General features: G+C 38.2%; 2 protein-coding genes across 5 annotated transcripts in view; one reads left to right on the forward strand and one right to left on the reverse strand.

Moving 5' to 3' along the window:
* The window catches only part of LOC134534890 (procollagen-lysine,2-oxoglutarate 5-dioxygenase), an 89,851-nt gene extending 73,529 nt beyond the window's left edge, over positions 1–16,322 (reverse strand). For 2 of the 4 annotated variants that reach the window (XM_063373565.1, XM_063373564.1), the window contains exons 1-2: positions 16,001–16,322; positions 6,523–6,678 (exon numbers count right to left, since the gene is read on the reverse strand). In XM_063373565.1, the coding sequence (XP_063229635.1) occupies positions 6,523–6,678; positions 16,001–16,073 (229 nt within the window). In that variant the 5' untranslated portion in view covers positions 16,074–16,322. Of the gene's footprint in view, positions 1–3,923; positions 4,279–6,522; positions 6,679–16,000 lie in introns of those variants that run through there. The other 2 variants (XM_063373567.1, XM_063373566.1) reach the window with 2 other exon arrangements.
* A 1,840-nt stretch (positions 16,323–18,162) lies between these two features.
* Positions 18,163–21,756, forward strand: part of LOC134535321 (guanine nucleotide-binding protein subunit beta-2-like) — a 31,576-nt gene continuing 27,982 nt past the window's right edge. The window contains exons 1-2 of the mRNA XM_063374388.1: positions 18,163–18,230; positions 19,883–19,965. Of these exons, the coding sequence (XP_063230458.1) occupies positions 19,894–19,965 (72 nt within the window). The 5' untranslated portion in view covers positions 18,163–18,230; positions 19,883–19,893. The remainder of the gene's footprint in view (positions 18,231–19,882; positions 19,966–21,756) is intronic.

Raw genomic sequence — 21,756 nt, forward strand, 5'->3', positions numbered from 1 at the left:
CATAGCGGAGGCTACAAACAGAGAGGGAGGGAAAGAGGGAGAGAAGGGGGGGCTGCGAACCAACTGGATATGCTACTTGAAGGCAATCACGTCATGTTTCCACATAAATTACATCATGGATTTATACTCCTGGAATCCTCATCATCAGCAGGCTCTTATCAAATGGTATAAAGCTTTTGCATACAACTAACCTAGATAATTAACAACTAACAAAAATCACAGCAGGGTACAATGTGATACAGTTCGCAGTAAATTATTTTTAATAATTTCTCCATTTTATTGTACTTATGAATTCATGATATAAGAAAATTTTTGCAGGACAAAAATAACACTTTGATTGAATTTAAAGTTAGAGCATCCATTATCACCAATTCTGTACTTTCTTCCAAAAATTGGCTTGGCTTCCTGTTGAGTAATTAAACTCAACACATTTATAATTCATAAGTGTGAATCTGTATGATGTATGATAATTTTTACAATAAGATATGGTAGCCTATACTATTTCAAAATAAGTTGAAACATTTTAAAAGTTAATTTAAATAATATATTCAAAACAAATTTTGACAATAAACTTCCAATGAACAATCTATTTAAGGCGATGTATAACTCAAGTCATTCGATTAAAAAAGTTCATAATTTTGTAGGTGTTAGTAGACTACATGTATCCAATACTATTGTAACATAAGTATCACGCTACAAAATAAAATAAATAATATGCCTTACCTAAACATAGTTCATGCAAACTACAATTATGTTACTTTTAACAATGCACATTTTTATTCTTGTTATTTTTCGGTTTTAAAGAATACAATGGTTGCACAAAAAGCTAAATTAAATTATTTGAAACTTACTTAATTACCCAAATTGATTTATAAAATTACATTTTTAAAATTTATTTCTAAAATGTAGCTACTAATAAGCATTATGAATGATAAATATATTCCGGTATAGTAGGCTTAAAGAGATAAGCCTACTATATTATTCATGTGAAGGAAATAAAAGACAGATTACTACTGGTTTTTTTAAAAAAAAATTTTCCCACTAATTCTTAAGAGGCCAAAACAAAGTTAAATATTTGCCAGATATGCAATAATAATTGCAAATGCTGTAAAATAAATCCATTTTAAAACATATATTAAAAAAAAAACTGCATTAATAAAGAGATGTTACTTCTGCTGTAATGTAAACTAAAAAAATGTGATGGTGCAGTTATATAAAGCATAACTCTTTATGATAGCATGAATATTTGAATGTAGAGATAAAAAACACAGCAAAAAATTTGATCAGTAAGGAAATGTGACCCTTACCATTGCAAAATCTAAGTTCATTTCTCCAACAGAAAATAGACAGTAATCAGAATAATGTTTATTACTTTTTCCTCTAATATTTGTGAATAATGATTGATGTGTAAATATTTTCTTTCCTACCAATAATTATTAAAAGCAAAATTTCATAAAAATATTTTTGCAAATGATTTAATGTCCTAATCTCATACGATTTTCCAAGAATATTCAACAAGTATGAAATACAGGTATGCACCTAAGTTAAGTACACTTAATAAACTTCACAATTACATTCTTGGCTAAAAGAACAAGGTTATAAAGCCTAATTTTGTCTCTGGTTATGAGAAAATTTGCACCCACATTAATCAACAATCCAAGGCAAAGACCAGCAAAAAAAAAAAATCATTAGGGAATCTTGCTATGAAGATCTTCTAACAATATAAAACTATGTGTTTGATTACCTAAAGGACACTCACCTATTTTTACCACAATCAAAAAAGTTTACGCTTATGAGTTCAGTAAATACACATAAAGACTGTAGAAAATTTTTAAAGCTTTTCAGCTACCTAATGTTAAAATATAAAAGGGGAAAAAAGTTAGATTCAAAGAACTGTTTGAAGAAAATCTCAAAACTTTCTCGCCATGAGTAGTAGGGAATCGAAGAATGGAAAGTACCACACAAGAGCCAACGACCTCAACGGCCAGCAAAAACAATCAGCAGGAAGGAGAGGTTCGACCGAAGTGGAAGCAGCCACGTTCTGCTTGAACGGGCGGGCGACCGCTTCTCCGCGAGCCAATCCACCGCGACACCGCACGGTGTTTGGGCTGGGAAAGAGAAACGGCATTCATTGAGAAGCGATGAGCAGCGATCCGTGGCACACCGCTTTCTCCCTTTACCGGACCGACGTGACAGAGAGGCCAGCAAAACCCCAAGAACATAATCCCCCGACTTTCCCCGTTCTTTTTATTTATTTTATATATTTAAATCGACTTTAGTTTGGCGCAGTTGAGGGATGTACGCCTTCTCTTACACTGAACCACGAGACATAAACAACGTATAATAAATTATATCTAGGAATAAAACATAAAATTAAATACTAACAAATTACAATTTACAGATGAATCATCTACCAATTTAACATCCAAGTTTAGTACTAACATAAACCAAATAAAATAATTTATTATAAAAAAAAATAGATATAATCGAATACACATATTAAACATTGTTTTAAATACAAAATACTAAAATTTAATTAAATACTAACTTAAAACATATTAAACATGATTTTAAATATAAAACAAATATAATGATAATGTTATTCTCTCACACACTCACACACACATTCATTAGGTATTTCCTTGGTTACATGACTGTGAATTAAGAGAGCCAATTATTTTTAAAAAGTTTTTTTTTTTAAATACTCGGTAGACTGTTGATGCAAAATGCAACAAACATTAAAAATAATTACCTATTGTTGTTTGTAAAACATGCTAGCTAGTCATAATACATAACCAACCATAAAACTTGAAACTGTAAAACCATAGAAAAAAAGTTCTTTATCAGGCTGATTTCATAATTAATGTATTTCACAAAATTTTTAATAATATTATATAAAAGCAGTGGGTTTTTGCTTTTCCTATATGATAGAAAGAAAATTGTAGTTTCGATACACATAAGTCAGCTCTTTGACAATGTTTTTGGAACACTTTACTTCAAATGTAGAAAGTGGAAATGCTAGCTAAAAGGCAAGAAGTTTAAAGCAAAACAATGCTTGTATTCGTTTTTGCAACTTCTATGATTCATAATAATTGATTTGATGATGCTATCATTAAACTTGTTGCATCTTGCATAATCACATGGTTAAAAAAAAAGCCTAAAACAGCATGACAACAGTATAGACTAGAGTAGCATAAACCTCTGCTATGAATTTGGTTTTACTAAGTTTTTCTGATCCTTTTTGAGTTATGTGTAACAGAAATTTATTATGATTATCATTCTATTTCCCTCCTCTTATCAACCGAAGCAAACACACCAACTAAGAATTTCTTCCAGAAAGTCAATTACAAACGGGATAAATGTGACCAACACTCGTTAAGTACCATTAATATTAAATATTTATTATATATAAGATATAACATTAGAAAAAGAAGTATTGTAGGTGTAAAAGAGTTTATTTCTTGAAGTATTACTTTTTTAAATATGTTTTTCATGGGCATAAGGTATAAGGATTGTGACCAACTCTTTAACAGCAATGTAGGTATAAAACAAAATATTTTTCTTGGATTATTATTTTTTTTCGAAAAGCCAATCACTTATGTAGGCCAACACATTGGATAGTAAAGACAGTTGCTGTTGCCAATTGTTTGATCAACTTTGACAGAGAGCAAGAAAGAGACAGCGAGATAGATTCTGGAACATTTTCTAACTACAAAATTTTAATTTTGCCTGTATACACAATTCAAATGGTGTTAAAATACGTTAATAATTGTAGATTTTCAGTAAACTGACAATTCCATTGGGAATGGTTTGACATGAACCATTCCGAATTAAGTATACTCCCTTCCACAACACTTGGATCTTATTATTAAATTTATCGATAGCGTAAGAGAAATATAGGAAATGTCTGTAGATTTCCTTACCCTTTTCGTCGTTTTCAAATGAACACACGCCACCGAACAATACAGTAACGTGCATTGCAAGGATTAACAAAACTCTCCTCAAACTCATTTCCACGGTGAACATTTCGTTCAATCAATTCAATGTAGTTGTTGCTTCAAACACACACACACACACATCAAGAACGCCTCGCAAGATTCATCCTACTAACACGCCTTTTGCTCGCTCTCTCTCTTTTTTCTCAGTTCCAGCATCATCAGATATCTCTTCAATCTCCTCTCCACATACGCGCGCACACATTCTCAGCTCACATCTGGTTTTGTTTTTATTTGTTGTTGTTTTCTTTCTTTTCTTTGCTGGACCATCTTATGTGCGCGCGAGCTGCATCTAACGGCGAATGAGGGAACCCACTCAAATGGCGGGATTTTCAAATTCTTTAGATTACGAAATTTAAAACACCGTATGAGTAAATATTTCCATAAAGTGACAGACAAAACTTTTTAACATTAAAAAATAGTATTAATTTAATAGGTTCATGAGTTTATTGGCGAGTGCAGACAGATTTGCTGTTGAGTTTGAAAATCACATAGGTTTACGATATACGAATACCACTCGGCGGTAGATAAATCTACTATCTACTGTGATTTCACCCCCCCCCCCCCCCTTTTAGTATAAACCATGCTAACTTAAAAGGATTAAATATGTAAAAATTGGCAGAGAAGAAAAAAAACTAAAGTTTGATATTTTTAACATTTGTTTGTAAAAAAACTGCCATTTTTATCGTACGTACTTAGGCCATGTCCTAATATTCACCCGAAATATAAACTTATGCAAACTTTTACTTGAAAGTGTCATCACAAGGGCTTGTAGGTTATATGTGATACAATATATAAGTAATTTGAGGACTTGTAAAATAATTTTACCTTTATAGGCTTCCAACGTTGTTCATACAAACGTGAAACCTCTAGTAAATCAGTAATAGGACGGCACCATAGATTGTGAAATATACAAATGTGGCAGATGGAGCATTAGCCGTCTGAAGCAAAGCGACATTTCTGACTAACATTTATTTTATATTAATATACTTACTCTAAATTGAAAAAGATTAAAACTACAGAGAGTCATTGGAATTTCACTAGAAAAATGTTGAATCTGTTCCATTCTCAATCTGTTTGGAGTAATTTTAACAGTTTCTCAGTGAAAAATCACTGATTGGCAATATATTTTTTAACAGTTTCATATTTAGAATGATTAAATATGATGGTCGTTTGTTTACGCATTAATCAGATGTTCGTGCTTATTTTGATTAACTCTAATTTGCTATATAATTTTATTTCATTTGTTGCTCTCATAAATTCCCTGTCCAGCCCGAAATACACCCGTGTCGCTACATTAAAAACACAGATGATACAATACGAGGGTGTCGCCCTCCCCGTTTTGGCTTCAATCCGCTTGCCCAGGATCCAACATAGTGTTTCTGCCTGTAGGATTTTATATCGCTCACGCCAACGTCGATTTTTACGTGATGGGACTGAACGATAAACACAAAGCGCTGTGATCTTCAGGAAAGGGCTTAAAACCATGGCGGTAAGAATTTAGGGAGCGGGTGTGAGCAATATCAGCCATGTTAGTAATTTAAGTCAAAATGAGAATGATCACCCATACTCATTTTCCATATGGAAAACAAAAAAAAAAAGTTTCAGGTTTCAATGATGTGGCAGGCGCTGGGATTGAGGGTAAATCAACCCCACCCCCTCCGAAATTGAGAAAAAAAAATTAGTATGCAAGGTGAGCTGTTACACCACCTGCCATTTCAACCTGTGTAAGAAGCTTATGTAGTTTCCTACGGCTACAACTGTAGGCCACTATGTGAGTGTGTTAGTATCAGGGGCGCAACAACTAAATTTCCAAAAGGGGGGCAATATACCTTTTTAAGATAAAGAATATTCTATCCCCCCTATTGAAGCGGGAAGTCCGGGGGTCCTTCCCCGGGAAAATTTGTATTTCAAGGTGGAAAATGGTGCTATTTAAGCAGTTTTATTATCTAAAAATTGATTACACAGCACTTTCTTTGCCCCCGTTTGCCCCCACTTCAAGGTTTCAGAAGGAGGGGGGGGGAAATACCCTTCCCCCCCTGTTGTTGCGCCCCTGGTTAGTATCAATAGTAATGCAAGTTTATTTTAATACGTGTGTTCAGATTTATTAGGTACATTTTTTTCAATTTTCGCAAACAAACATTTCCCCCCCCCCCCCCCCAAAAAAAAAACCATCACCACACCACGAAAAAACTTTCTGTATTCGCTACTAATGGTTAACATCGTTTTTTTTTTTTTTCAATTGTTCACGATGGTATTTTTAAGATAATATTTTAGCGTTTTTTATTCACGCTTTTAAACCAACTTCTGGCACCGGTCCTTAAGAGTGCGTGATACATGTGGTTCCGAGCAGCAAAATCGACGTTTGCGGCGGAGCAGATTCTGTAAATACCATGACATAAATTGGATTTTGGCAAAATATTATTTAAATAGTAAGGATGGATCTTAAAAAATGTTACTACTCGAAGGGTTTGGGAGGCTAGGGTTTGATTCTGGCCCAGAGTGACTCCAGCTCCAGGGCACTCACTGTGGTCGAGCAGCGCCTCCTGGCCGTTCTTGTTGCGCACCTCCTGGTAGGCGTGGTTGAGCCGCTGCCGGGAGCTGTTCTGGTTGCCCTCGCACGACTCCCCGTGCGCCTGCACGTGGCACTCCTGCGCCCCGCTGTCGTCCTCCGCCGCCAGGCCTGCCAACACAAGCCCGGCCGACACCCGCGTCACCTCCGCGATCCCAAGCCTACAACTCACATGGTTTCGGTTCCCTACCACGTTCGTGCGACTTCGGATTTCTCTCGAAAATCGAAATTTAAAAAAATAATCGAAGGGTTAGGTTATGTTAGGTCAGTCACAACATGCTTGTTTTCATTGTAAACTTCTGATTTAGCGGCTGAATACCAAAAAACGAAAAACTTCGGAAATCTTCGGAAATTCTTGCAGGGAACCAACCGAAACTATGTGAGTTGTAGGCTTCCCACCTCCGCGACCGCGATCCCTCGCCTGGAGCGCTCCAACCTAACGAATAGGGACTGGGAAAAAAATTTCGCGGGTTCAATGACCTCTGCGCCAGCTTCCAAAATACTCTGCTTGCTCGGGAAAATTCTATCTGTTCATTGGCTGTTGTAACCTTGTGATACGTCTCGACTGGGTAGCCTTGTGATTTGATGATTCTTTGTCTGATGGTCCTTCGTTGGCCCAGAGTCCTCTAGTTAAACTGTGAGCCAACAGCATAATCAAGCCAAAGGTACAGGTATTTGAATTTTCACCTACCGCAAAAATGAATTCGCGAATTTTTCCGGTCTCTACTAATAATGTTAACGGAACAATTTCCAATCTAACCGTAGTTTATGAACGAGCCTTTTAGAACTCGCCATAAATTGTGGTAGCATCTTACCTCGGTAACGAGCGAATCCACGTGTTCTCATGCTGCGATTACACTTACAATACGAAATACGCAGAACTTTTTTTTTTAAAAATAATGCCGAACGTAAAGTAGCGTATATCATCAAACTGTGTTTTAAACTACATTTCTGGACGCAATTCACACGCACCCGACCGCTAGAATTCGCTGCCGGAGAATCTACGTCGACTATCGAATCATTCGATTTGCAGACCGGAATTAGAAACTATATGATGGAACGGTTCCAATAAAAGCGGAATGGATTTTTTTTTTTTAAGTACCTACTAAACCCCGGCCTTGGACCTGATGTTCGGATTTTCGACAAGGGATGTTATTGAAATGCTGCCCATCTTATCAAAATCCATTAAACACTAAATAATATAAAGTTTCCATTGGTCTTTTTGAACTTAAAACACAAATAACAGCACTGTGGTTACACACTTCCGTTCCATTTGACTCCGTTCCCTTCACGAAATTACCCCACCAAATGCCTTATACCGAGAGATATGTTGTTACACATTAAAAATCACAGCCCGGACGAACTTGTTTATTCCCGTTAGGTTGGCATATCAAACACGCCAGAAACCGTAGACGTCGATCTAACGCCTTATCAAAACACAAATAGTATGTTTTAAATTATTTTGATAGCCACTAAAGAGGTTCTAAAATTAAAATTAAAACTACTGTGTCGGCAGCAAGCTTGGGAAGGCTTGTATCGACGCCCTTGAACTGGTTTAGTTTCCCTCAGAAAAATTAAAACAAGAATTGTCGTAATATTTGTATATTTATGTGTATAACAATTTCACTCCCTCACAATTTCTATGCACGTATACACGTCTTCAATTCAACCAAAAAGAAAGTGGAGGGAAGGGGAGCGAGTTGTAATGAATTCTTTTTTAAAAGCTCATAAAACGTTCTAAATGTAGGTTAGTACATAGGTACTTAAATTGTTCTCAAACACGTCAAACCGTAAGTATGTACATTATTTTATTAAACGAATTGTTTATTCTTTCGATTACTAATATGAAATTTTCGTTTTTCTAAGTTGTTAGAAATAAATAATAGGTGTAATCAAAATAATAGAAAATTCCGTAAGAAGTAAAGCATAACTATTTCTTGGAAAGTGGTGTTGGCTTATGAGCGATAGCTGACACTTAAAAACAAAATCTGGCCGCAAACTTCAAAACTTTTTTATTTTCGAAGCGAAATGCATGCGCTTGTAAATAAAAATAAGGCACGTTGTCTCTCACGTAAAAAAAAAAAAAAAAATCTTCGTGCGTCATCGCATCTTACTTATAATTCTGGGGACGGGGGAGATCTAACAAAGCACATGGAGAGAGCGCTTTACGTGGGCTTTACTTTAGCTGCTCCATTACGTTGACTCGCAGCTCCTGAATACGGGCTTCGCTATTCTGGGGCCGCGACAAAGGCAGAGATCAGCTGCTCTGAATAATAACAAAATAAACGCGAGCGAGTCTTTCAGTGCTCGCCAGCAGGGGCATAGCCATGGGGGGGGGGGGGGTTAGGGGTTAACCCCCCCCCCCCCTTCCTTAACACCAAATCTTTAATTAAATTTCTTATTCATCACTCAAACAAATTTCATATTAAAATTAATAAAATTTTTACCATTACAATATTTAAATTTAAATACCGAAAACTGCTAAAATAGCACTATTTTACACATTAAAATCCAAATTTTCCCGGGGCAGGACCCCCGGACCGCCCGCTTTAATACGGGGGGGGGGGGGGGGGGATGCTTCTTAACACCCCCCCGATACACAAATCCTGGCTACGCCACTGCTCGCCAGTGATGTGTAACATGTAACCTCGGTAACGAGAAAATTACTGTGTTCTGATGTTGCAAATACACTTATGATACGAAACTCGGACACGAAATCTAACGTGAATTTTTTTTAAAAAATAACACCAAGCGTAATAAACACACTAAAATCGTGTACAACTACATTTCTGGACGCCCCCGCGTTCGTTGCCGGAGCAGCTACGTCGACTTACGAAGCATTCAACATGCAGACAGACGTTTGATAATATATAATGAAACGCCTCAGATGAAAACGAAAAAAGACTTGAAAAAAAAATAAACCCCGGATTTGGAACTGATTTTCGACACGGAATTTAATCAAAATACTGTTCATCCTGTTAAAATTCATTGTACAGTTAATGCTATAAAGTTTCCCTTTGGCTTTGTGATCTTTGGTTCGCACCATCCGCCACAGATGGCAGCACCGTGGTCACACATTTCCGTTCCATGCGACTTCCGTTCCACTCACGAAGTTACTCCTACCAAATGCCGCAAAATGTTATATACCAAAAATTAACAAAAAAAATCTGAATAGTTAAAATATGCCTGTCTAAAAGTGCGGCTCGTCTTGTCGACTGTAAAAACGCACGCGCAAAGCTTTCAGCTGATACGTTGTCTCTCGAGAACCGTCCATGCTTCCGGCCAATGTCTTCAGATAAGCAGCACCTGTAGCCTACGGACCATTTAAGTCTTCAGAAACGGCTTGCCATTTGCAAGAATAAATCGGTAAAGTAGTTCGAATGAATTCTTAGACAGCTTATGGGCAGTGCACTGATAAAACAATTTCACCTTAAATTTAAGTACTCTGATTACTTTAATCTAGGGATCTTCGTGTGTTTTTGGACAATGGCGTACGCAATGGGTTGGAGTGATTTGGAAAGGGGGGGAGGGGTGTTTATACCCTCCCTTGAGAAATCATAATAATCTATCATTCCCACCAACAAAAGGCAAGAATTTGAAAGCAAACAGAAGGAAAAGTGGTTCTATCTTATTTCTCCCCCCACCACTCCTTTTGAAATGAAGTTCCGCGTACGCTCCTGAACAGAACAACAAATTAAAAAGAGTTGTAGTGTTAAATTAACATTATATGAGCTTAATGATGTGTACGTGAACCCACTATAATTATTTTGAAATGTAAACAAAACATTCTAAAACTCATTGGGGTGGTATCTCACACGCCATGTTGATTTTTTTTTTTTTTCATTTTCTCGTCATTGAGATTATAAAGGCTATTTATGTAAATTTAACACTAAACCCTCTCTTTCATTTGTTATTCTGTCACAAATATTTTCAACAGATTTTTACTAAGTGTTATTTAATGGGTGTAAAGATTCGCACAAGTGTTTGCGCGGCTTTTTATAGTACATAATTATATCACACTTAGTAAATATATATTGAGAATATTTGTGAAAGAACAACCAATCAAGACAGTGATAGTGTCAAATTTACGTAAATAGCCCTTAAATAACGGTAATGTGGAGTGCGAGACCCCACCAGGCTACAGCAAAAATCAGCTTCGTCTTTCCACGTGCCTGTTCATCCTGTTTACAACAGAACCCGCGAACTCGCAAGTCGGTGAATGGCGTAGCTTATGCGAGGATCCAGTTATCCAGAACTACGAAGAACCCTCCGTTCATTTAAGGTGCATTATTAGGGGCAGGTATTTTTCGCGAAATGATCTGAACACTTATTAGACTGCAACAAGATATACCCACACCAGAGGTTTCTTCCTTGTGATTGGCGGCCGTCTGCGAGAGAAGTCGTTGCCTTGTTTGACCGAGCCACTCAGGACGCGTTTGCTTCCGCACTGAATCACTGTGATTGGTGTTGTAATAATCGATATATGCCTGGGAGAAACTCACCCAATCACGAAACACAGACGGTGCTACAATGTTTTAACTTTCATCTAGTCTCGAAATCTTTTCGCGAAATCTGCATGCCCCTATGCATTATTCGTTAGAAGGTCCGTAAATTCGTTGCGAATTTCTAACAAGAGTGCCAACTTGAAAGAAAACACTCGAGATGTGCAAACGGTTACAGCACAATCTCAACAAACGAATTTTCTGTCTGGTTTCTTTTGGTACTTATATTTCCAGTACGTCTTGAATGGAATGAATGCATTGAGCAAAACGGCTGGTGAAGAGCAGAGACCGGAAAAATTCGCGGATTCATTTCGCGATACGCTAGAATTCAAATACTTATACTCTCAAGTTGCTTCCGTAATTGGCTCAAAGAATATTTGGAGGACTCTCGTCCAATGACAAACCATCGACCAAATAAGATAAAATCACAGGCTGCCCAGTCCAGTGCACTCACGAGTCAGCAGTTAATGAACAGGCGACTTTTACCCGATAATGTAGAGGATCGTGGAGTCTATCCTGGAGGCCAGCGAATTCACGAATTGTGAAGTACAGACTGAAAAAAAAATTCTGGTTCAAAAGCCTACAGGGTAGACTCCATGATCCTCTGTATACTCGGGGCAAAAGTCAACTTTTCACTTGTTGCTGACTTGTGAGGCTTCTCAACTGGGTAACATGTGATTAGATACTTTTTGTTGTTGTTATTGTTGAGAGTCTCTGATTGGCTCAAAGTCCTCCAAATAACAGTAAACCATAGCAGAAGCAGCACAAAAATTTATATATTTTTTAGTTTTAGAATATTACAAACTTAATCAGAGAATTTTTTCTGTCTCAAGTGATGAGATGCTAATGAAGCAATAAGGTAATTAATTAATTACAGTCTTTCCGACAATGCAAATGACTATTCTTTTTTTTTTGAACTGTAGGTTCAAAAAGGCATGCAAAATTACTCATTACTAGAGGGAAACATTTTTTGCGAAAAGATTCCGAGACTATCTAAAAGTTAAGACACTGTGTAGCACCATATGTGATTATGTGGATTTTTTTCAGGTGCATGTCTACTGTTAGGACACCAATCACAGTAATTCAGCACGAAAGCAGCAAACGTGTCCTGAGTGGCTCGGTCAAATAAAGCAACGATTTTTCTCGCAGACAGCCGCCAATCACAAGGAAGAAACAACTTGTGTGGGTATACCTTGTTGCAGACTAATATACGTTCAGATTTTTTCGCGAAAAATGCCTGCACCTACCCATTATCCAATTGTAAGCACAATACACGTGTATGTGAGCATTGGTTCCAGCTGATTACTAAACAAAAATGCGATATTAGGTCCCTAATAATAAACCCATTGTACACTATCAAATGTTAAGCGAATTCAATATAATGATACATGTGAATTTTCTTCAAAACGTTTGTTTAAAAGAAAATTAAATAATTTACTGAACGCCATTTCAAGTACTTGAACAGCTTCAGTTAACATTATTGCATTAAATAAACCTTTTTAAGATATGTTTCCGAGTTTAAAAACAGCATTATAATAGCATTTTTTATTATTAAAAACATATTATTAATTAGAGTTAAAATTATTGGTAGCTTTGTTCTTTGGTTTTACCAATAATTCCTCAAAATTAATTATATAGTTTTAGAGACACGTAGCAGGGCCGTGACAATATTATAATAATTAAAAAAGAAGACTGTAAAATCTCATTCAAGGAAATATAGAATATGTCAGGAAAGACCATATAAGAGGGAATCGTAGCGTTCGAATGCCCCGAACGTTAAGATGAGCACGATTAAGACGTTTCAGTGACGGCATGTGCCATTTAACGGATTGAGCTCAATGCATTTGTGATGTGTAGGGCCATGCATATTTCGCGAAAAGATTCCGACACTAGCTGAAAGTTAAAAACACTGTAGCATCGTCTGTGTTTCGTGATTGGGTGAGTTTATTTCAGGTACATGACGATTGTTAAAACACCAATCACAGTAATTAATTGCGGAACCATCAAATGCGTCCTGAGTGGCTCAGCCAAATAAGGCAACTACTTTTTTTTTAGCAGACGGCCGCCAATCACAAGGAAGAAACCGCTGGTGCGCGTATACCTTGTTGCAGTCTAGCAGGCGTTCAGATTTATCCGCGAAAAATGTCTGCCCCTAGTAATGTATAGAGACCCGGGAAATTCGCGGGTTCAATGACCTCCAGGATAGACTTCACTATCCTCTACACACTCGGGCAAATGCCAACTGGTCATTGGCTGCTGACTTGTGACTCGTCTCGCCTGGGTGGCCTGTGATTCGACACTTCTATGAGTGAGTGTCTCTAATTGGCCCTCAGTCCTCCAGATTAACAGTGAACCAATGACAGAAGCAGTACTAAGGTATAATTATTTGAATTTTAGCATAACACAAAATGAATCCGCGAATTTTCCGGGTCTCTAGTAATGTAACACGAATAGGGACCGGAAAAATTCGCGGATTAAATGACCTTTAGGATAGCCTCCATTATCCTCTGCATTTCTCAAGTAAACACGCATGTTCATTGGTAGAGACCTGTAAAATTCGCGGATTCATTTCGCGATAGGATAGAGTCCAAATACATTTGACATTATTTTGATCCAGTGATTGGGCCACAGTTTATCTGAAGGACTCTGGGCCAATGAAAAATCTTTAACAGAAGAATTAGCGAATCACGATCATTCCAGTCAACAGGTGTTACGAGTCGGTAACCAATCAGCAGTTGTAATTTGCACGAGTGCGTATAGGATATTGGAGTCTATCCTTTAGGGATTTGAAATCGCGAATTTTACAGGTCTCTATTCATTGGGTACTAAATTGTGAGGCGTCTCCACTGGGTAGCTTGTGATTCGACGCTTCTTTGGTCGATAGTCTCTCATTGGCCCTGATAGCTCCAGTTAAACTGCGAGCCGATAGCAGAACCGGCAGAATTGTACACTTGTTTGAATTTCAGCCTATCACGAAATGAATCCGCGAATTTTTCCGGTCTCTAAACATGAAACAAAAATTTGATCGTGCAAGATGGCCAATAAAGGCCGAGCACTCGCCCACTGCGCCTCGGAAGTTGGACGTTATCGCTTCTCCTCGCGCAAGTACACACACCCACACACACACACACACACGGCCCGGCTACAAGCGAACCCCTTCAAGTGCGCCGCCTGTTCCCGCTCGGGTGTTAACCCCGCGCAGTCGCGGAAGACGCCGTGGCGAGTACGTGTGAAGCAGGCTTCCGCGCGGTCGTTACCATACGAACCTTGTACCCGAGTCGCCGTGCAGATAGCGTACATGCCGCGAAGAACCTTCGCGAGACCGACTCCATAACGTAGAGACGTAACAAATTCGCGTTATTTTATTTCACTAGCGTCAACAAAAAATCACACACCCACACACACACCACACACACACACACACACTCATCCATTGGAAATTTACGTTTTACCTTCTGTATGGTACAGTCACTTGACTGGATCATGTGATTCTTTTGTGTGTGTGTGTTTTATGTTTATCGTCTTTCGTGGCATGCACACAAACGCACAGGGTCGTCGAGAGAAACTAATAATAGCCGGAGGGGGGGGGGGGGGGGGCAAATAATTTTGTCGGGCCACCTGCCCATTATGAAAAGTAAAAATTTTTCAACCCCCAAATTAAATAATAATAATAAATGACTAAATGATGCCGTGGCCGTAACTGTAAACGTAGTATTCGCGTGTCACATAACTTGAAATGATTAGAATAAATCATATAAGCAAAAGACGCGTAATTTTCGACCTACTATCAGGGAAAAAAAATCACGTTTTAAAAACAAATTGAGGCTTTTGCCCCTTACCCTTACCGTTACTTATCTTTCCAGTTGCCCTGGGCGTGCCAAACAGTCCATGATCCAATAATAGTGTCACGTAAGTGTATAATTGTAGGTCCCGAATAATGACTTTAGAATGCAATGAGTTCAGGCCAATCACAGACGTCCGATGGTAAGTTCAAAAACCGCGTTTTCATTAGCTCGCCCGAACGCGGGAAGAACTTGTTCTGCAGCCGATCATAACTACAAGATGTGAGAAAAAAAAAGTGAGCGAGGTTTTCAGTTCACGCCAATGATGTGTAAACATCTAGCCTCGGTAACGAGCAAAATCATGTTTTTTCAGGTCGCAAATAAACTTACAGTACGCAACTCTGACACGAAATTTAACGCAAACCTCTAAAATAATGCCTAATGTGATAAATGTACTGATAAATAAAATATTCGCTTTTCGAACACCAAAATTTCTGGACGCGAATCACGCACGCGTACTTTCTGAACCCGCCGCTAGAATTCACTGCCTGAATCGTAAACGTTGCTTACACACCAACACGCGTAGATATATAGCAGTATGAAACAGAAGGAAATTTTAAGCTACTAGAAACGGCTCCGATAAAAGCGAAAACGACTTGGAAAAACACTAAACCCCATCTTTGGACCTGATTTTCGACAAGGAATTTTATTAAAATGCTACCTATCTTGTCAGAATTCATTATACAGCAAATACTATAAATTATCTCTTTTGTCTTCGCGTCATCCGCCACTGACGGCAGCACCGTGGTCGTTACACATTTCCGTTCCTTGACTGCCGCTCCTTTCACAAAATTACTCCCATTAAATGCTGTATACCCACAGCTAATATGGGATTTTCTTCGCGCGGTTATGGTCATGGGTTCAAAACGACGGAACATACAAGATAACTGTGAACCCCGTACCATTTTGGCACCGGCACTTTGGTACACATAAACTTGACGCAAAACATCACGTGATGCTTTGCTGGTAACAGTCGGGAAATGGGTTCCACTGGGCACTATTTTTTGAGAACCGTAAAATTAGAGAAAAAGTTTCGTGACTACCGCCTGCAAAGACTGGTGCAGTGTTAATTAAGAGCGGAAGGCTTACCTGTAACGTGTGTTGCAGTCAGTAGTACCCACACGGCCGCTGGGAACAGCACCGAGAAGATGCGACCTTCCATGTCTCTCCGGCCGCCTGCTTTGAAAACAGGACGCCGTGACCCACGCGGGCGAACGGTTCACGGAGCTCTGTCGGCCTCTCAGCTGGCGCTGACGCTATCGTGTTGACATTCGGGAGGGAGACGGAGAGGAAAAAAAAAGAGCGTGAGAGAGAGGGAGGGATTGTTTTTTTAGAGGAGGGGAGAGGGAGCGTCGCTTCCGCCATTCCACGCCGCGCGCGCACCACGTCACGGCTTCACGACGCCGCCTGTCTCGGCTGCGCGACTGCAGCGCGGCGTAGCGGCCGCATCGAGCACCAGCGTTACGCGCGCTTCCACGAGGATGTGTTACGTGGACAGTCCAAAAATAGTCGGTCAATTGGTGCAAAAAAAAAAACAAACTTAAATGCACCAATGGCGTAGCCAGGGGAATTAAGGTTATCGAAATATTAATTTATGTATACAAAAGGAGACTGAATTCAACCGACTATCTTCGGGTGCAGATTCATACCGACAAAATAAGTTGAAAACATATACAACTTATCGTCTAAAGTGCTTCCCCCAAGGAAGTTAGAGCTGAACAACAATTTTCATCTTAATAATATTATTAAAAATGCGAAAGTATGTCCCTAAATCATGCTCAAATGGCTACACGCATTCTAACGTCATTTTTTTTGTGTGGAAGTTAATTACGTCGTGGAATAGGACATAGGACTTTATTTATAATCCTAATCCCAATTCAAAATGCGAAAGAATATTTGTTTGAATGTTTATCCCTCACCCAGTCTCAAACGGCTGCACGGATTCTAATTACGTCGTGGAATACGACGTAGGATACTTTTATATTATCCTTTTCATAATCCTAATACGATTTGCTAAAATATGCTTATTTGAATCAATCAGGCTCAAACGGCTGCACGGATTCCATAGAAATTTGGTATAGGTATTTGGCCAAAGAGATACACATTCGAGTCGAGCTTTGAAAATTGCCAAAGAAAGTTTCACTTCTATCACGTGTACTTAGTTACACCTGCTCTTTTATTTTTTTGACGTGATAACGTCTTATAAATCGATGAACGCCGGCTGCACGCACTAAAAATTGTCACGTTCCGCCTGAGCCCAGCGTGCAAGAACCGGCCAACCACCGTGCGAGAAAAAATCTTCTATAATATCAAACATGTTAAGGCGGGCTTTTTAACTAATTGTTCGTGATTATATTTAAACAAATTATTTCAATTAAATTTGCAAAAAACTGTAAATAGGCCTAATATTTGAAATTTAAAAATTATGCAATTTTTCATCAATGTTTTCTTATGACGTTATCACGTAAAATTATCGTCCGTAAACCGACTTTACAGACAACCCCCCTTTTTTTGACGTGACAACGTCTAATAAATCGATGAACGCCGGCTGCACGCACGAAAGAGGATGACTCATAGTCCCGTTACGGTCATTGTCCCGTTACGCTCATTGTACGCTTGCGCCGCATCTATCTCTCTTTCACTCGATTGGAACAACCATCGATTTGACTTTTTCGAGGCACATTAAACTTGAAACACTCCCATTCGTTTCCTACTTTTCCTATCATCGTCCTATCCTTAACAGAATAACACAGATTGGAAGAAGTTAAATAGCAAACATGTATAAAAGTTAAAGTTAAACTAATCTCTTCGTTAAAGTAATAAACATATTTGAATTAATGAGTGCAAATAAAAGTAAATTTATCAATTAAATTGTAGATTCCATTTCACTCCTTCTTTGTATCAATAAATTCAATAAAAATGATTCAATTTTATTCATAAAAGTATGCAATTATTTCATCAATGTTTTGTTATGACGTCACGTCAAACTATCGTCCGTAAACCGACTTTTTTTTTTTTAGAAGAAATACTACCCAAGCGCCTGGACGCTCCTCTCCCTCACAGACGCTGCTGCGAGGCGGGTGGACTAACTGCGCGGCGCGTGGTACCGCTGGCGACAAGTCTCGACGCGGGAGCCAGCGCGCCCGGCCTGGACGCGTGTCCGACCGTCGGCCCCGGGCGCCTCTGGCGGAAGCCTCGCGCCATCCAATAAGCGTAACAGGATGACCGGCTAACAGGATAGAGGCGGCGGTGTGCGAGTCCCGACACTCGCCTGGCGCAGTTGGAAGAACGGCGCCAGAGAACCGACCCTCTCTCTGAGGTAAGAACACGCGTCTCGATCGCCAGACTTCGCTTTCAATAAACCCGCAACGATGACTGCGTCCGTGATTTTCGTTCCCCTCCCCCCCCCCCCTTTTCCCCATCTTCCCCATATCAACCTAGTGGTATATTTCATAATAGAAATCTAGGATAACATTTTTGTTAATCTGTCAACATTGCAAGTTGCCGGTACGAAACGCCGAGCGTGATAAATGTACCGATCGAACACAAATATTCGCTTTTTCAAGTACGCACCAGAATTTCTAAGACGCGAATCACACACTTTTTGCGCCCGCCGCTAGAATGCGCTGCCTGAATCGTAAACGTTGCTTGCCGCCATCACTTTACAGGCAGCAGCATGAAACAAAATAAATGTTTTAAACTTTTAGAAATGGTTTCGATAGAAGCGAAAAAAAACAAAAGACCTGATGATAAAGTTCTAAACCCCGGCATCTTTGCTAAATTAGTTAACTACTCAGATTGTGGATGATTTGCAGTTTAACTGTGATTTATTTTTTGGGAATATTTTTCACGTTTCAACTTGAGAGTGTTCTCGTGTTACTCACCATGTTGAATAAGGACGTCTTTTCGAGAGAGCTAGCCAACCTTTAAGGAACAAAAAAAAAAAGTGAGAGAGTCTTTCAGTACTCGCCAGTGATGTGTAAACATCTAACCTCGGTAACGAGCAAATTCACGTGTTCTCATGTTGCAAATAAACTTATAGTACGAAACTCGGACACGAAATCTTTACGTAAAATTCTTTAAAATAATGCTGGGCGAGATAAATATACGAAAATTGTGTTTTCAACTAAATTTCCAGACGCGAATCCCCAAACAGTTTCCGCACCCGCCGCTAGAATTCGCTGCCGGAGCAGCTACGTCGACCACAGAATAATTCATTTTGCAGAGAGAAATGTTAAACTATATAACTAAATAACTAAAAGCGAGAAAGATTAAAAAATAAAAATAAATATACTTCAGCTTTAGACCTGATTTTCGAATTGGAATTTTATTTAAATACTGCTTATCTTGTTACCATTCACTAAACAGTTAAGACTCGAAAGTTTCCATTTGTAACTGTAATCGCGCCATCCGCCACAGATGGCAGCACCGTGGTTACACATTTCCGTTCCCCGCGACTTCCGTTACATTCACGAAATTACTCCTACCAAATGTCACGTACCTAAAATTAAAATGTTTACACACAAAAAAAAAATTCTATTTCACCCCATTTTGAGACAATTTGGTTTAAGACAGAACATTTGGGTAAGCAACTGAGCATTATTTATTCTGTGTCACGTAATATGTCTCAAGTACCAATTGTCTAACGTATTCTTTTACCGCTGTTTCTCTGTCAGCGACTTCATGAGGTTGTCGGTATTCTTAAACGAACGTCATGTGATGCGTTGCAAGTGACATTCGAGAAACGTGGACCGATGTTACCACTTTTGAGAGCTGTCAAATTCGAGACAAGTTGCATAGCAGATACTTTATAAGTGAATTCACAGCTATCACATACATAAATTGAAAAAAATAAGTAAAATATTATACTGCGTTGTCATGTTGGACTAAAATTAATTCATCGGTCGAGGAGTGTTTTACTGTTAGCGAGGTGGGCAATCGCTCTACATCTTGTTTTATTTTCCCATTCAGGAAACTCAACCATGCCGCCAAAAGAAGACCAGGAGGTGAACAGGCTGAAGAAAGAACTAGAGGACATCACCAACAAGATAAAAGTAAGTGGTTTGGTAACGCTTTAATGGAGATCTAATAAATGTTATATATATATATATATTTATATGATGCGCGTTTTAACACTATTTAATTTATTCTCGATGGTTAATTTAAAGATAATATAATTCATTCCTTCTCTTTGAGTGCGACATGTTCGCAAATAGTTGCTTCAAGCATTTCACGTAAATAACGAATTAATTTCGTCTCAGGGCTTTCGAGCCTGTGACTGGGTGCTGAAAAATAAGTAGGGCATTACGGAAATATTTCTGGTAATGGTCATAGATAATATATTATGTATTTATTGGTATAACAAGCATGTAATTGGAATTTGATCTTTATTCTTTCGATTTTCTCTTGATTTCTTCACGAATAAATATTCAGTTTAAACAAGATTTTTTTTTTCTTCAAAATGTTTCCGCTCTTATCCTTGTGAACTAATCGAGAAGCAGCGAATCGTATTTTGTCGAAAAATACTAGGCTTCTTATATGACACAACATAACAACCAGTGTAATAAGAAATGCATAGGTGATTAATATCCAGTTTTATGTAAATAGCACATAATTTTTTTTTTTTTTATTTTTTATTTTTTTTTTAGTACTGAGACCTGAAAAACGTGAATTGATTTAAGGACGACCGAACTTTGGTTTACTGTTTACGAAGATAACCGGATAAATAACGGTTTTGCTAAATTTTACGCTAAATCTATAACTATGAAATTTTTATTTTTTAAAAAAATTAAGTAAACTTGAAAGAATTTGGTGTTTTAAATTTTTGCAGCCATATTGGTTTTCCGTCTTTGGTTTTTAGTAAACCCGAATACCTGAACCCTAGGTGCGTAATCAGAATTTCCGTTACACCCCGTGAAAAAACAGATACAGGCGCTTTCGGTAAGAAATCGCGGACAAAAACAGAAGGACCAACCCCTTACCCGCTCACGTCACAAGCCTCATCCTTCCGCAGGTAGCCTACGATATACAAGAGAGGTGGACCAAGCCCGAACACACCCGAAGAATTCACTTCGGCCCACGTCGGAATTTTGTTTAGGTTTTGTCAATGTTGCGCGGGAATTCGAGTTAGTAAGCATGGAGCAATTAAATAGTAATGTGGAAAAGTTGTTTCATAAAAGTGTTAATAAAAATGAAGACTATATCGTGGGAATTGTCAACACCGAAGTAGGATATAAAACATTTATGAATGGATTATTAAAATTAGGCCATTCCTATTATGTGCGGAGCAGCGCCAAGAGTTTATGATATAAATTAGTTGCTATATCTCATTCACTGCAGTATTGCAAAGATTTTTAAATTAATATTGAACTATTTTTAAAGCACTATGACTGTAATTAATTTATATAAAAACATTTGGTTGGAAAAATATAACACGTATGAGATTATAATTATTACAAAAATAATGTGTGTCTAAAACTCAAAATTAATTTTATTTGCAAATTAATAAATATAAACTTTACTTTATTAACCAAAGTGGTGCAACAGTAAGTGCTGATCTTGTATATAGGATGTGCCGGGCTGGGTTAATCCCAATCCAATAGACATGATTTTAGTTTCCCAAAATTACTCCAAGAGTAGCTGGCGTGGTTTCCAACAATTGGTCATGACTGAACCCTTTCAGTTTCCTTGACTTCAAATTTTTTTGAATGCCTCAAAATAACTGGTTGATAAAATGTAGTCCTACTACTCATAACAATAGTTCATGGTGAATTTAATCTATTTCTTCTTTTTTTTTAATAACATTGACATGTATCATACCCTGAAATGGGGTCCAGTGATGTGAA

The sequence above is a fragment of the Bacillus rossius genome, chromosome 8 (genome assembly GCF_032445375.1).
Source record: "Bacillus rossius redtenbacheri isolate Brsri chromosome 8, Brsri_v3, whole genome shotgun sequence".
Classification (NCBI taxonomy): Eukaryota; Metazoa; Arthropoda; class Insecta; order Phasmatodea; family Bacillidae; genus Bacillus; species Bacillus rossius.